General features: G+C 36.6%; 1 protein-coding gene and 1 long non-coding RNA gene across 3 annotated transcripts in view; one reads left to right on the forward strand and one right to left on the reverse strand.

Annotated features, from left to right (window-relative positions):
* Nucleotides 1-97: 97 nt before the first annotated feature.
* The window catches only part of PPP2R5A (protein phosphatase 2 regulatory subunit B'alpha), a 47,687-nt gene continuing 31,764 nt past the window's right edge, over nucleotides 98-16,020 (reverse strand). The window contains exons 5-13 of one of the 2 annotated variants that reach the window (XM_052805420.1): nucleotides 13,919-14,049; nucleotides 13,640-13,699; nucleotides 12,307-12,415; nucleotides 9,846-9,899; nucleotides 5,675-5,725; nucleotides 4,589-4,708; nucleotides 4,376-4,503; nucleotides 2,094-2,195; nucleotides 98-1,331 (exon numbers count right to left, since the gene is read on the reverse strand). In XM_052805420.1, coding sequence (XP_052661380.1) covers nucleotides 1,199-1,331; nucleotides 2,094-2,195; nucleotides 4,376-4,503; nucleotides 4,589-4,708; nucleotides 5,675-5,725; nucleotides 9,846-9,899; nucleotides 12,307-12,415; nucleotides 13,640-13,699; nucleotides 13,919-14,049 — 888 coding nt within the window. In that variant the 3' untranslated portion in view covers nucleotides 98-1,198. The remainder of the gene's footprint in view (nucleotides 1,332-2,093; nucleotides 2,196-4,375; nucleotides 4,504-4,588; nucleotides 4,709-5,674; nucleotides 5,726-9,845; nucleotides 9,900-12,306; nucleotides 12,416-13,639; nucleotides 13,700-13,918; nucleotides 14,050-16,020) is intronic. The other variant, XM_052805422.1, reaches the window with a different exon arrangement.
* On the forward strand, nucleotides 6,278-9,441 carry LOC128149888 (uncharacterized). Its single transcript, XR_008237887.1, has 2 exons — nucleotides 6,278-6,775; nucleotides 9,153-9,441. It is a non-coding gene; the product is annotated as an uncharacterized LOC128149888 (long non-coding RNA).

Here is a 16,020-nt window from a genome sequence, read left to right on the forward strand (position 1 = left end):
AGGTTATTCAGACACATGCAGTTAAAAGGTTGTTCATAAAAGCCATCCTAATGCTCCTGGTCTTTATAAATACAAAGATGTGATATACAGCACTAAATACAAACATAAAGACTTTATTGAATGCTGCTCAATTCCCCAAAGATCTTTCATTACAAAAGTTTTCCACACGACTGCAATTTAAGAGATTGGAATGGTACTCTGATAAAAGATGTGAAAAAATACTTGATCAAGTAAACAGACAAGACTTCTATTGTCAACTTTCCACCTTTAAGAAACAGACTGCATTTTCTTTAAATAAAACAAGGAACTATTTATCAACATCCTTCCCTCCTTACTAAAAAAAAAAAAGAATAATCCCAATTTTGGTCTCATTCTTCAGTCCATGAGAGGCTAAAACTAATGCAGAAACATCCAAGATAGATAGATAGTCTCTCAGGAGACCTGTACTACTCTGCAGGGGGTCCTTAGGCTGATGAGAAGCATCATTGATGGGCTCTCCAGAGGAAGCTCCATCCTCAGCTGCAGCAGGAGGAAATCTCCAAGTAGCCCAGGACCAAGAGGCAGTGAGAATGGGGTAGAGGCACTCACCAAGTGGTAGGTCAGACACATGGACCACCCCAACCTGTTCAAGCTGACTTTCCCTACTTTGCCTCACTCTAATGTGAACATTACATAAATCTAAATCTGAATCCAATCAGGAATTCAAGGACAGCACCTTTCAATGCTGTAAGGGCACATACTGAGTATCTCAAGTTACTGGTAACGTACCTTGGTTTTATTTGAGAAAATACAGCACAACTAGAAGCCTTTTCTATCATCTTAACCAAAGTATGCAGCGATGTGAAAAGCACATATAAAACAAGGAAGAAATGTACATAGCAAACTATACCACCTATGTGCAACACAATCAAAAATTCAAGTCATAATTCTCACCACTCCCATAATTATTTCACTCATTAAGGATGATAATTCAGTTCTATGAAACACTGGAAGTGACAGTATATCAATAATTAAACAAATTTACAATATGCTGTGGTAATGTCATCACTTAACTGCTGTATTTAAATTCAAATCTTTACATTTGCCAGAGAAAAAATTGGCTGTTGCTATTATACTGATGAGGTTTCTTTTGCAAATCCTTACGTATTTCAAAAGGGTACAAAAAAGTATGTCTGCCGAGTAGAGGTGGTCATTTCTTTTATTTGGCACTTGTATTGTGTGCATTTAGCACATTGTGAGTGCTGTGCTGCTTTTCTGCCATAGCCTTCTTAAGCTTTAACTCCTCTAGCTTTCTCCACAACTCTTCACGTTCCAATTCTTTCTTCTTCTCTCTGTAGAAAAGAGTGAAGTATCAATTTCAGATGTGTTTTAAATGCAATGTGGAGATGCAGTTACTTAACAACTGTGATTTACATCTAGTAATTCCTCTTGTAAGTTTTCCTCCGAAGCTATTTTTAGAGGCAATTACAGTTTCCTCTATTAAAAAGTGAGCATACAAATTGGTAACAGTTAGTGGTAAAACTGTAACTTTGCTCCAACAAACTCGGACAATTGCTGTAGGGTGGCTTTGCACAGATGACTGCAATTCCAAGGAGGTTTTTTGTCACATGGAAACAAATTAAGGGACTAAGCATCTTTGGGGGAGAAAAGCACAACTACCTAAGGGAGACTTAGCATGTGGTTTCAGCTGGCCTAGGATAATCTATGCCCTGCTTCCCTTACTGCAACAGTACTGCTTAGTAGGCTAAGAGGTGTTTTAGCCAAGCTATGAAGTACTCTCCAGCTCAGCTTGCTTCAGGCAACACCCCCTGAAGCAGCAGAGCCCTGTTCTGCCTCAGAGGAGAGCGCGCACTCCCTGCCCAGGCAGGGTGGGGACCTGGGGCCTTCCTGCCGCCTCCCTGGGCTTCGGCTCCCACCACACCGCTGACACACACCTGCGTGGGTACTTCACTCCCATGACACCCAGCAGCCAGTCTCTGATGAGCAGTTCCACTACAGAACCCCATAGCCACAACAGTTAAGTTTTGTTTCTTTTCAGCTGGTACATTTTAGTTATGTATTCATCAACGTGCACTTGGAAGAAGAATTGGTACCTTTGCCTTTCTGCTTTATATGAGCTTGTAAGTTCATCAAAAAGCTTGCCATCCATTTCCATCAGGGTTTTCAGCACATTATATACCAGTGCCACAATAGTTCTAGAACAGAAGGAACACAACCATTAGAATTACTCAACACGAAATTAGCTTCAGTAAACGTGTTCAATTTCTTTTTTGGACTCTGAGCTTCTTATTTAAGATACTACTGTAAGGTCAGGGAGTTTCTGAAACAAAATCCTTTACTATAATTTCCCCTGTAAATTCATAAAATGCATATTTAAACATTTTTTGAAATGGCTACTTAACCTTAACTTCCTGACTCTTGTAATTGCACAGGATATAATTATTAGTACTGTGGCTGTACTATAAAGCCATTCAATTATGTTAACGTTTAATAAACCGAGTTTTAACATTACTCAAATACTACAGAATTGTTGAAACATGAGAGTCTAGAAAAATAAAACCTGTGGCTAATAGCTTCAAGACTGGGCAAAAGAATGCAGCAGAGGAACCACAGGCACATGGTTTAATACAGCTACTAAACACTCTACCAGAAGCATTTCCAGATAGCAGCTAGTTTTGCTGCATATGCCCCATTAGAGAACTGAATTGAGACCATCAGGTGATGGTTTCCAGTACCTTAGTTTCTTTAAAAAACTAAACAGCTTGGGCAATACTGGCTGTGTCTTACATGGCTGTCTGTATTTCCACATTAGGTATTACTCTTCTTTTTGTGAAAGCATTCATATTTCAATAAATTATCTTAAATATTATGTTGTTTATCTCCTTTAAACCCACTCTTAATTATAGAAAGAAATGCAAAAATAGCAATAAAATTAAACATTAAAAAGGTGCCTATCATTAAGCTTATCACTAATCAACAAAGCAGGTAAACTGTCTTTCCCATCTTTCCCCTCACTAGCAGTTCACCTTCACACAGCAGTATTGGTTGTAAGGTTGTAGAGCAGGGGTGCCGCAGTGTCTTGTGACCTTGAAAAATGAGTGAAAGAAAAATCTAAGAAGTAACCAAAGGACCAGGTTTGCCTGTTCAGGACAGTCTGTCTGTTGTGGCACCAGGAAATCTCCCAGCTATTCATTGGAGGCCTTATGCTCATTCAAAATGCACAGTACATGAAGCCTGTCTACATGCCTTTTTTTTTTTTTTTTTTTTTTTTTAAAACACTGGCTTTCACATGGTTTGAAGGCAAAAGCTTATTCGGAGTTTTGGTCTCCGGAGAGGAAAAGCTTGATTTTGAGCTAGTAGTTAAGTCCATATCGGACAGCTAGATGGATATACGGATGTTTCTCTGCCCTCCAAAACAGATTAAAACCAAAGGGTTAGACTTTCTTCTCCAAACTCCTTGGTCCTCAAGGTACACAATTATCCTGTGTCTTTCACTTCCTTCATAAAGAGCAACTTCTGTTCTGCAGCTAGGGAAAGGGGGACATCCTTCCAATTTGTTGAGGTCCCAAGTACTGCTAATGCTCCAAGAACCAGTTCTCCAAAATGTATATTCAGTCTCAGCTGATACATTTGAAACTAGACGCACTATCTAGATAAATTCAGAATAATTTCAGAGCCTCTTAAGGGCTTGTGGGAGGCTCCTGCCTACCCTGGCTTTTGCCTGTATGAGCTTCACATTCTGCAAATTGACTTGCAACTCAATTCAGGGTGCTGGACACAAGCAAAACTTTGCTTTTTAGTATTTCAATACAATTACTGCTTCTTTCAAACATAATATAAAAATACTAATATATAACTTGTGGCATTAATTGTAAAATGAAGTAGTCACTCATTTCTCATTCCTACCATCCTTTATAGGAGTAGGCATTGCTCTTAGCTCTGGTAGTATCTTTTCCCCTTCTTATCTCACTGGGGAGCAATAACTACTTAGGAAGAGACTGACAGATTTTTGTTCACCTAAAGTAGTAAAGGACAGCAAAGCATAAATACAGCAGAAGCATCCCTTGGAAATTGTTTTGGTCTAAGTAGTATTAATTTGCATTTTTAACTAACACATAAGATCAAATGTGATTACAATATGAAGACCATCATCCAATTTCCTCATACTTTCTCAATAAATTCCAGGTCTCCATCCTAACAATGCAGAACAGTGAAAGCATGATATAGCTGAAAAGGACATCCATTTTTGCACCCGTATCTCATGGATTTCATCTGATTTAAATAAAAATGAAGTCACATTTACAAGCTACTATCCAAAATTGAAACAGTGGACAATTTATTTATGGTACTATAGATAAAGTTAAACATTACATACGGATTCCAGTGTTCTTTGGAGATCTTGTATAAACTGCCAAACATAATTGGTAGAATTTTATCAATGTTCTCCTCAATCAGGCTAAGAATATATTCATTATTCCAGAAGTACAAAGCTCTTTCTGCAACCTGAAATACAAAGTTCAGGGGTCAACAGCCACAAAATAAATTACTACATATGGGTTTTTTTTTTTAAAAAACTTTTTTTTTTTACCTGAAAATGTGAACTTGACACACACTTGGATATTTGCTTAAATAAAGGCTCTTCTATTTTTTTGAATTGTGTCGGTTCTATTACATCTAAGATTTCTTCAATTTCACCTAAAAACATTACCTATTTGTATAAAAGAAATATATCAAAAAGCATGAGAATGTTTTATATCGCCACTGTGAAGAGAAACAAACAAAATACAGCATATACATTAGTCATGAACCCTGCACAGAACACTGCATGTAATCACAATGCATTAGACATCCACAGGTTTTTTGTAGCCTGAAAAAAGTCAATCATCAGTTTCAGCTACCAGGTTACAGCTCTCATCTTCTTTTGTGCAATTACCCTCAACACTTCACAGAACTGCTTCTGCAGAATATGGGTTTTTTTACAGTTAAAAAAACCACTAGAACATTTTATTTCTTCAAGAATGGCTGCAGAGATTACCATTATCTGAGGTCTCTAAAGTAGCTTTTGAAGTGATAAATATAGTTAATTCCCGTTTTAAATTACAACGAGCAGAACACTAGGTAGGTCGCACAGAAAAATTTACCACCACACACAAACAGGGACAACAGTGTTAAGGGACCCCACTTTTAAAGAGCTGTCAGAGGGTGGGATCTGGTGGCATAAATCAAACTCCTGATTTTTAAACTCATTTTAACTACATGGAAGAAATGAGGAAGAGAAATGAATTTCCCAAGACCATTTAAAGTTATTTTTATACTCCAGAAAAAGAATGTATGCATGCTTTACTAGACATTTGCTTGGTATTTCAAATGCTAAGTCTGTGTCACACTGCAGATGACTACCTCCAACCTGGTCTATATCTACTAAAATACTTCTCACCTCAGAAAATTGTTTATACAATATCTTAACTAGAATGCAACTTTTAATATAGTTTTAACATAGTAACACCACAGTAAGAACAGACATACAAAACAATTGCACTGAGTTGCATGACAAAGATGAGTGCCTCAAGGAGCTTCAAGAACTGCAAGATCTCTTGAAAAGCACAGCAGAGGTAAGGTAGCCACGCTACATTTTACATCACAGCAGACACCAGAAACGAGAGACAAAACCAACCTCTTTCTGACTGCAAGTTTTTGGCCAAAATTTGAGCAGTCCTCTGATTACCTAGATTAAAAATACAAACAAGTTAAAGCAGAACAAGTTTCTATTACATACTTGATAAGATTTTAAAAAGTACTAGTTTGCTTTTCCTTATCCAAAGGTTTAATGAAAACTGAATACAGCTAAATGTAGTTCCACTGAAAATAAATACTGTGCTGTCTCATTTAAATATTTATCTTGTTTAGGTTATCAGAATAATTTGGAACCTTATCACTTCACAAGTCTTTGATTATCCGTTCACACTCCACTCCCATCGCAGTACATATATTAATTGATAGGATGGTGATAACATCAAAGCATCACAAAATGAAGTTAACTCCCCTGTTGCTAGATTTCCCAGAATATTTTGTCTTCTACTCATCCATACTTTGGGGAGCACCTGTTTTGGTGTCAAGGTTTGAAGCCCGAGAGCAAGCAGTATAGGCTGACTGCACAAACAGGGCTATACAGAGGAGCCATGACCCCCACCACTTCTGTTTTTCTTCTAGAATCTGAAGTCTTAAAGACTGGAAACTAAAAAAAAAAAAAAAAAAAAAAAAAAAAAAGGATGTGAACTTAGAGAAAATATATCCCAGCATCTACATTGGAAACTATCTTACACAAGACTGGAAAAAAACATTGGGAAACTTAAAAAGTACAGCCCCCAAGAAAAAAAAAAGGGGGGGGGGGACCACACAACAAAAAGGCTGGAGGCCTGTTTCCTAGAAACAAACATCTGACATGGCATCTAAATTACAAAATTAATGCTGTCTGGGGGGAGGAAAAAAAAAAAAAAAAAGCAGCTGTAACTGTATGTTTCAGAAGCAGAAACATTCTCAGAGCCTTATAAACTTTAATTCTTATGAACTTTCATTGTGAAGAAAGGACCTCTATTTTTATGACAAAAGCACCTAATTGATCATATCCAGCTGTAAAACTTACTCAACTATTTGAACACCTTCCATATGTGGTTTTTGCCATGTTGATCTTAATTTTTTTTTTTTCCCCAGCTTCCCAGCTGGCTATTTTATACACAACTGTGGGCACTATCAAAAGTGATTTTCCAGAGAAAAAGTTAGTATGATTTTAAGTGCCTGCAAGCCTTTATCCTAGGATACTCACATATCCTGCTATTACAAAACTGAACGTCACTTTGAATGACACTGAGCAAATGCAGAAACCTCAGGCAGGTGGTAAAGTCCTATGCTTAAATCCACAAGACCAAAGCAAGTTACAAGGAAAGAACAGATTCCTTACAGAGCCTTGACCATACAGTCCTACCTAGCTGACTGAAAGATGCAGACAACTGAAATACTAATGTCAGCATCTGACACCTGATGAAGGAGCAGGAGGTCTGGGCCAGCCCACGCAAGTGACAAGTTTGCTGCAGGGCCCACAAAGGCAGAGCTCCCTCCCTGAACTGCTCAGCTGGCGCTGCCCTGGCCTCCCTGCTGCCTCCACGGACAGAGCAGAAGAGCTGGGGCAGACGGCACAGTGCGGGGGGAGGAAAAGTTTTGAGCTCCCCCATTTCACTGTAATTACCTGATCTGGCAGTCCTTCGCTCACTCGCTTCTCCTCCACTCTCAAGGATGAGAATGAATTACATTTGTTTCTCTAGATTCATTATTTAAAGTAGTCTGTGTAAATACACTTTAAATCTAGGGCCATTTTCTGTTAATTAGCCCATAACTGAATGACTCGGTTATGTACTATTAAGATTTTATATTTTTAAAGAACAAACCCGAACATCTACAGGTATAATAGGTCATTCTGCCAACACCTTCCCTTCCCCTAGAACAATGCAAGTAAGCCAAAAAACTTCAGACAAGCACATTTGCCAAAGAAAAGCTGTGAGAACCTACCATACACCCCTAATTGGAGCATGAATTTACTAGTCTCAAAAGCATAAAATTGAGTTAGCTCTAAGAGTCCAGTTTCCAGCACTTGTTATTGTAAGAGAGTTGAATATACTTCACTACAGGCAATCACATTCTTAACTTGATAAAGAAATAACGTTCCTGAGTATAATGGTGCAGACCTCAACAAGATACCTATTCCTTGCTCCTCAGAGTTACCAGTTTCCAGCTTGACTACGCTTTCATATTAAAAAGCTGATACATGCATATTTATGTTCAAAGATTTTATTCAAAGAGATATTCACCATGCATGCAGATCTGAAATCTTGCTGCTCTTAGTACACCAAACTCTTAAGATTAATGTTCTTCCCCGAGCTACAAAATTCCCATAAAGTGACTTACAACAGTAGGCACCTGCTAGAAAACTTATCTTATGTACAAGGACTGTATGTTTAGCCTGGTTTCTTCAATGTAAAGGCCATTGCACTTAGCAGGGTTAGGTAACAAACTCTTCTTGTCAGCTCTGCAAACATCAGGACTGACCTAAGGCAGACTACCATAGTTACAAGAGCTTGAATTGAACGTCCTCTAAGTTGACCCTGAGTGACAATTCCTGCCAGAAAAATAACAGTAAGGTACTCATGAAGACAGCCTTCTGATGGAGTTCTTAAAATACTACTTGACCTAAAGCCAAAAAAAAATTTCAAATGCTATCTCATCAGTTGCCCCAAATTTTAACATTTACTTTTCAAGCATTTCAGAAAGTTTCTTAAAGATTCACTTCTTATCATCTTAGTAACCTTCACTCCTTTATAAAGCCAATTTTACTATACCTTCAGACTGACGACCAAAGCAAGCACAGGCAGTGACTCTGCAGGGAGTTCTGATATCTTCTCCATTCTGAATTAATCTTTACCGATTAAGAGGCAAACAGAATTGTATATACCATAGTCCAGATGAAGTCTCAGAATTGCACTAGAGCACTACTACTTAAGAAGCCCTGCTGCCTTCACTTCAAAGTTTGGCCTTGCATCCTGCATCACAGTTCTGCAAACTCATGTCACAAAGTTCTGACTTTGTTACATTGTCATTTCATTCAACCTTGCAGGTTTTTATGTAATACTACACATTTTCTACTCACATGTCAACTTTAACTGTCAAAATGCCTGGGTTGTTTTATTGCTTGGCTTAAGGAATAAGGCTTACGCAATTCCTTTCTCCTCGCCCTATCCAACAAAATAAGCTCATTGACCAGTGTAGCTGGCAACACTACCGTACAGGGGGAAAGAAGATGCTTCAAGCAGACAAGGCAAATTTATAGTCAGTCAGGTTGACCACCTTCCACCACCTACAGAATAACCTGTCTTCTGATGAGGAATGTCAATACTTAAGTGGCTGTGCAGAAAACAAGCTTCCACTGAAAGACCGGTGATGATCTATGCTGTTTCCACAAAGCTGTTTATCTTTTTTCTTTATAGAAAAATTTAGATTTTGCATAAGCTCTTTATTTTTCTGTCACAAAAAGGGATAAAGTATCAACATACCCCTAATGGAAAGATTTCTGATTGTCCAACTAAAACCAGTTTCTGTTCTAGCTGGTCTGACATCAGTCTGTGTCCCCATGAGCTGCTACACTGCCCTGAGCCTGCATTCTTCTTTATGAGCATTGCCAAAGCCCTTGCATGAAGCACTGCAAACCCCTTTTTAGCTGAGCTGTCAATATGTATCATGGGAGATTGAGTCTGGCAAAAGTCACTGATGCCTGAAGCACATGCATTAAAACGGCCAAGAGGCACCCCAATAACTGAAGAGACAGAGCAGAAACATTGCATTTGAAATTTCAGAGTTCTTTCTGTCTAAATAAAGTGTTGTTATTCTTTTCAACTTTTATTTGGGGATTGTTTATTCCCTAAAATATTTCAACTTTATGCAATGGCTAGGCACAAGCCATCAGCACCAAAAATACTGAAAATTTTAGTTCTTACCAGGAGGGAATACCGTTGTTACATGCTTTCTCATGTGAGGTGATTTGCATGATATCAGTAGTTCAAACTTTTATGTAAATTTGTGCTCTATCTTGGTCACAGTTTAAGAGATAACTGCCCTTTCAAACCCAGAATTTTCTTAATAACTGTTCTAGATTTAAAAGTTCTGCCCCCCCCCCCCCCAAACTCACCTATGGATCATCAAGATAGCACAAATAACACTGCTATACAATTCTAACAAGTTACACTGAAATATTTAGTTGAAATTAAAAATAGAAAAACATTCAACTGAAAAACACTTACAGGCTCTGTTAAAGTTGTATCTTTTTCCAGGAACTGTACAACACAATAGGCGAGCTAGAATGTTAAGTCATACAATTATTTAGTTTAAACAGACACTGTTTAGACATTGCAGCATAACTAAATATCACAACTTATAATGGAAGCACTTCAAATCAGGAGGGGGAACCCAACCCAAAACACCCCTACACAGCCATTTCAATGTCTTCCAAACTAAACAAAACAGCAATTAAAGCAGCAATATATACAGGCCTGCTCTACCTTACAAAAACTTCCTGCATACCAAAAATCTTCATTTTTTTTTTTTATCCTAGAAAAGAATTACTTTTAAGCTTGACAGGTATTTCCCTAACTCAGTTCCAGTATCCGGACAGATTTTTCTCAACATCGATTTCTGTATTAACATTACAAAGCTATAATTTTCAAACATCTATAATGGGGTAAAAAAGGTGGTATTTTTGGTCCAAAAAAAAAAAAGTTTTAAAACAGATTTGACTGAGCACACATTGCTCAAGTACTAGAAATCTGCAGCATGCAACATTCAGTGATAAGATTAGAGGTGAAAGAATTTTAACATATTACATGGCCACAAGAGATCAGGCAGCACCTGTCCTGCCGAGTATCCTGTCCCCAGCAATGGCCAACAACAAATGCCTGTGGAAGACTGTATGAAGTGGGGGAAGCATAATGTGATTAAGTCACCAGCATGCTCTCCCAGCCTCTAGTGATTTCTGTCCAGGGTCTTCTCAGGCCAAAGTGTGATATTATATAATTACTTACTGTTTAGTTACTTAGCACATAATTAAGTAACTAAACAACCATACCTCTGCCCAGTACAGAAACCATACAGTAATCCTATTACCAAAGTAGTTACAATCCTAGATTCCAGTAACACTGATTTTAAGAGGTCACAGTATTTTTCATCTCACAATATTAAGCAAAGAAAAAAATTATTTACATGCAGTACATATACATTTCGGTATTTAGGATGCTTGAATTCAAGCATTACTTCTCCATTTATTTTTTTTAATCTGTTATCCCAAAGCAGATAATTACAATTCTGTGATTAAAACAGGTCTAATTTATTTCTTTTACCCTTAGGCTAAGGATGTATATGTATAGATTCAAAAATGCCACACATTAATCTCATAAAATCCGATTATATATATTGTACAGTAATGCTTTATTGTTCAAAGACACAAAGACTCAAACTTAATTCAGCTTTAAGGCTTTAACTTCTAAGGGTAGGCTAAACTCGTACTCTAGCAACAAAGCAACCAGGACACTCCTGATTGCAAAGCAGATTTAATGCTGGTTTACACCTTCAGGATAATACGAAACCAGAAATACACAGTCCCGAAACTGCACATGGCACTAGTGGTTTATGAAGGGAGAGATGAGTAGCCTGGTCAGCAAACCAAACGCTACTTTCAGGTACACAGTACTGCTGAATTAATAGGATCGTTTCAGGTACTGATGAACCAGATTAAACACATCATAGAAAAAAGGACAGCTTGCTGTACTGATCTACCAGTGAGAATACCTTTGGCAAGGGACTGGTCCCTTTCATATCACTGACTCATTGCATGGAGCAGCCTATTGCATAGCAATAAACCACAAAAACAAGTGATTTAATTAAATTAAAACTTTATATGAGAATTAGGAATTAACTGAGCTCTTGACTTGATCCTGTTTGTAGACTATGTAGTCATAATGATTTCACTTTAATTAGAAACTAATTTCTTTGTATCTTTAGTCTATAAGGAGCTGTATTAGTGAGCTAATTAACAAAGCAAGTTTTTAATTAGCCACAGCAGAATTACTTGCAAAGTTTGCATCAAATGTATTCAATACTCAAGTGCTGTATGTCTGGAAAGGATATACATTATCCCTCAAATGAAATGCTGAACGTCTGTGCAAAGTATAAGAATGGAAGTCAAATGAAGAACTACAGCATTCTGACAGTGTGTCATGGATCTACATAATTTCTAGCTGATCCAGAGAGCTACTATACATTTCTGCCATTTATATCCAACATTCTCCTCCCCTCTCCATCAGTGGTATGATTTTAGAAATAAAAAAAACACTTCTGAAATAAGTACCTGGCCATACTCAAGGTTCCTTTACACACAGCATTTAGGTTACATAAAAGGAAGTGGTAACAGCACAAGGTCCTGGGATTAAATGAAGCTTCAAGTGTGACAAGACTAGCAAGCAAAAAAGCTTCCCAGTTCAGTTGACATGACTTTGACTGTTATAGTCTTTCACTTTTAATATATGCTAAATATTATCACAAAATTAACATTTAGACATAAGATCTGTAAGATCTTTTAAAAAAAGAAGTGACTCAATTTGCAAATATTTTGAAATATTGGTATTATAAACACATACTGCTTTAAGTTTCATTAGTTTCAAATGCAAATACAAAAAACCCCACCACTCTTAAAAATAGGCAAAAGCTTACCTGTGCATGAAACAAAGCTAATCCCTTTGCAGTATGCATGGGAATCAGAACTTTCATAAGGAACTGTTTGTGTTCTGCTTTCAGTGGCAGTGCAAAACCATTGATAATACTGAAAACATGAATAAGCAGGATTTATTTTTATTAAAAAATAATTTTTTCCTAGCAAGTCAAGAATTTCTGTAAATTCAAGAGACACTCCATCTTCTGATACAATTTCTAAACCTGATTATTTTGAAGCCATAAAATAGCTCTACGTATGTACAACCTTTAAAGCATTGGTATCATGCAAGTTTAGACTCTTGGTAGGAATACCAGAGAACCATAGAAGTAGTCAAATAATTAGATGAGCTGAAGTATTTTTATCATGACCTCTATTAAGTAAAGTCATCTACAGTAAGTCTTGCTGTCTAATTGTAAAGCTTAGACAGATGTATCAGGAAGCTGATCCACTTCTTCCACAATCATTAGCAACTTGCAGAGGAAAAAAAAACGTAGAGGGCATACAATTTTGGACAGTTTTAACAGTGCTGTTTGAACTTTTGTTTTGAGATTGTTGAACAACCTTTCTGTCCAAAAATTAAGTTAAAAAGTTGTCTCATTGATTCAGTAATCTTATTTTTAAGAGTTGATGAGTCGTAGAACAGAAAAAAGTACTTCAGGAAGAGGTTGGGGTTTTTCCCCCCCTCACTACATTTTAGATAAATCTGAGAAAATAATGGTATCCCTTTCACTTGATTTTCATAAAAATTTGTTCCACAATAGTTTCACAATGTTTGTATTTTTAGTCAGACCAGTAATATTTATAGAATTTTCTACTGTGAAATGTATGTGAAAGTTTTGGAAAAACAATAAACTATTACCACAAAAAACATCAACGTTAAAAATTAAATTAGTGAAATAATGTCAAAAAAGATAACTAAAAAACCCTAGCACTTACAAGGCTTTCCTGAATAGAATTTAAAGAAAACCAGCCTGCTGAAGGTTGAAGCATCTCATTCATCATGAGGGCAAAAGTTAACATTCATTTTCTGAATGTCATCACAAACAAGATAAGCAAGAGTAGATATTCCTGACAAACAAGAACTCCTGAGAAATATTTTGCCAGTCATCTTTAAAACTTGCACCAAAAAAGAATAATTTATACTCTATATCCTAATTTGATATTCACATGGTAACCCAGACAGTATTAGATTATGTGAGTTACTGCACTTCATCACTTGTTACTGTAACAATACTGTAACAATTCTTTCCCCCCTCCATTCCCAAAGCAAGAAAGATGAAGCAAACACCCCCAGTATCATTTTGTATTTTTTCTGTGTCAGATCAAACTTACCTTCCTAATATCTCAAGAAGTTCAGCAACACCATTGAAGTGCTCCGTTTCATATATAAACCTGTCACGAAAACAGACAACCGTCAAAAATCAAAACACAGGATTAGAGATTCCAAAGAAATAACCCTTAATAAGCTTCAAACATTTGAAAGCCAGATCACAGACCAAACCCAGCTCTTTTATTTCAAGAATAAATCACTGCAGATCCAGACCATGAAGGCAAGATAAAATATTCCTCAACCTAGTCACACGCAGACACATACATACATGTACAGCATACCTGAGGAAAATGTTGTTAATCTGTTTCCTGATGAATGCTCTTAAACCGAGGAATTTTCCATAAATTCGATGAAGAACTGTCTTTAGGAAATCACGTTCTCGTGGGTCTTCACTATCAAAGAGCTCCAACAACTTTAAAAATTAAATTAAAATGTATTACATTGGAAAGGCTTAAATTTTGTTACGTTACTAACTGATTCGAGTTTTATCTTTAATTTACAAGTTTACGTTAGAAAAATTAGAATCAGTTTAACTGAAAATTTTGTTTGGATGTCAATATTATGTTTTCAAAATAAGATTTTTAATAAAGCTGATTATTTTTTTTAAAAATAAACCCAGAAGCTTCATTCCCTTCAAAAGTCAGTATACAACTGATATTAAAGCCACTCCTATAACTGTTATACTAGCAAAATAAAAATGAAATTGTAAGAATGAGATTATCAAACCTTAGGTAAGTGGTTTACACTTGGTCTTTAAGAAATCAGAATGAATCAAATCAGTGTCAGATATTTACAATTTCTTAATTAAAATCCTGTACTGCTCATCTCAAAAAGCTACTTGTGTCTTGAAGGTTAAGCAATAGCATTCCTACACAACAAATTTCACAGTTAATGATTTAATATGGAGAGGGTCATAAAATAAGCATAAGATATGTAATTATTAACTAATTCTCTGCTAATACAGACTAAATGCCGCAATAAGCTAGCAAGATTTTCCACACGTTTTTTTCTTGTAGAAAGATTTCCAAGGATACAGAAAAGACCACACTCAACTTGAAGACATCCAAAGATATTCCAATCCCATTACAGACCATTATTTTAGTTATTTTTTTTTCTGCATGTCCAAGTAAGAGCATATTCAGAAATGCTAACTGTGCCAAACAAGTTAGTAATTTGGCTCAAGCAGTCACTACACTCTCCTGCTCAGTCTAGGTCTGTGAGCTTAGGTATATCTACACCAAGCAGCATAAGGGACTGGAAACAGCTGTTCAGGAACTTTGTCCAAGCTCATTTCATTTTTATATTTAGAAGGAATTTCTCAGGGTCACTACCCACTTTTTTCTGTATATAGCTAGCTGTTCATTGCATTGTCTGTCTTGTACTCTAGAGGAAGATCAAGTGAAATGTCAGGAACTGAAACTCCGCAACATGGCTCTTAAGAACCACGGGTCAATCAGTAAATGGGATACCCACAGCCAATAGTTCAGCTGCAGCTTCAGGCCTAAATTTTGTGGGAAAGTCAAATAAAACAGAGAAGAAGGAAACACCTATAAACAAGAACAGTAAAACTAAACAAGTGGAAATGAAATGCAGTCACTGAAGGTGGGGAGGGAAAGCACCCATTTATGTTTTTACTTTTCATTGCTGTACTGTGATGGCCTGCCAGCACTCACTCTTCAGATACTGAGCTTTTCCTTGACAAACAAGTATTCTGACATGGTAAAAAAAAAAAAAACCACCAAGTTAACCTTGGACAAAAATTGTTATGATATTCTACATCCCAATTCCTTGAGAAGTTATATTTAATATGAAATCTCACATCACTTTCTTGGTTATAGTTACTTTGCATGGCTAAGTATGATTTTCCTATGTACTTCCTCACTTGATTTTCCTTCTGTGGTTAACATATGATAGTAAAGAGAATGACACTATCTAGTCACAAGTTAGCAGATGTTGGAACACATTTCGAGTACAGTAAGTACATGAATTTTTTTACAGGAAAAAAGTTGCTGTAAGTTTTCCCATGAGAAAGCTACGAAAAAAAACAAACATAAGAGCACTACAAAAATCTAAATGGCACATTGTTGATTTGACTGGAAGTTACAAATCATTAAAAACACAACTTGTATTTACAAATTACAAATATCTTGCATTGCAAAGCACTGAGGTTGATACCTGAAAACAAAGGGTTTCTGAAGTTACTAATTACATATAGCCTGTGTAGTATGATGTGCTGCTTATTTAGTGTTTGGCAGAAACCACTGTTGGAACAACTAAAATTTAACCCCCTGTCAACACAAAAGCTTTAATATTCTCCATAGCTGTACAGTCATCTGGTAAGCTTGAGAGGTGATCTTTAAATGTGGGGGTGGAAAAGCTCTCT

Source organism: Harpia harpyja, chromosome 13 (assembly GCF_026419915.1).
Source record: "Harpia harpyja isolate bHarHar1 chromosome 13, bHarHar1 primary haplotype, whole genome shotgun sequence".
NCBI lineage: Eukaryota > Metazoa > Chordata > Aves > Accipitriformes > Accipitridae > Harpia > Harpia harpyja.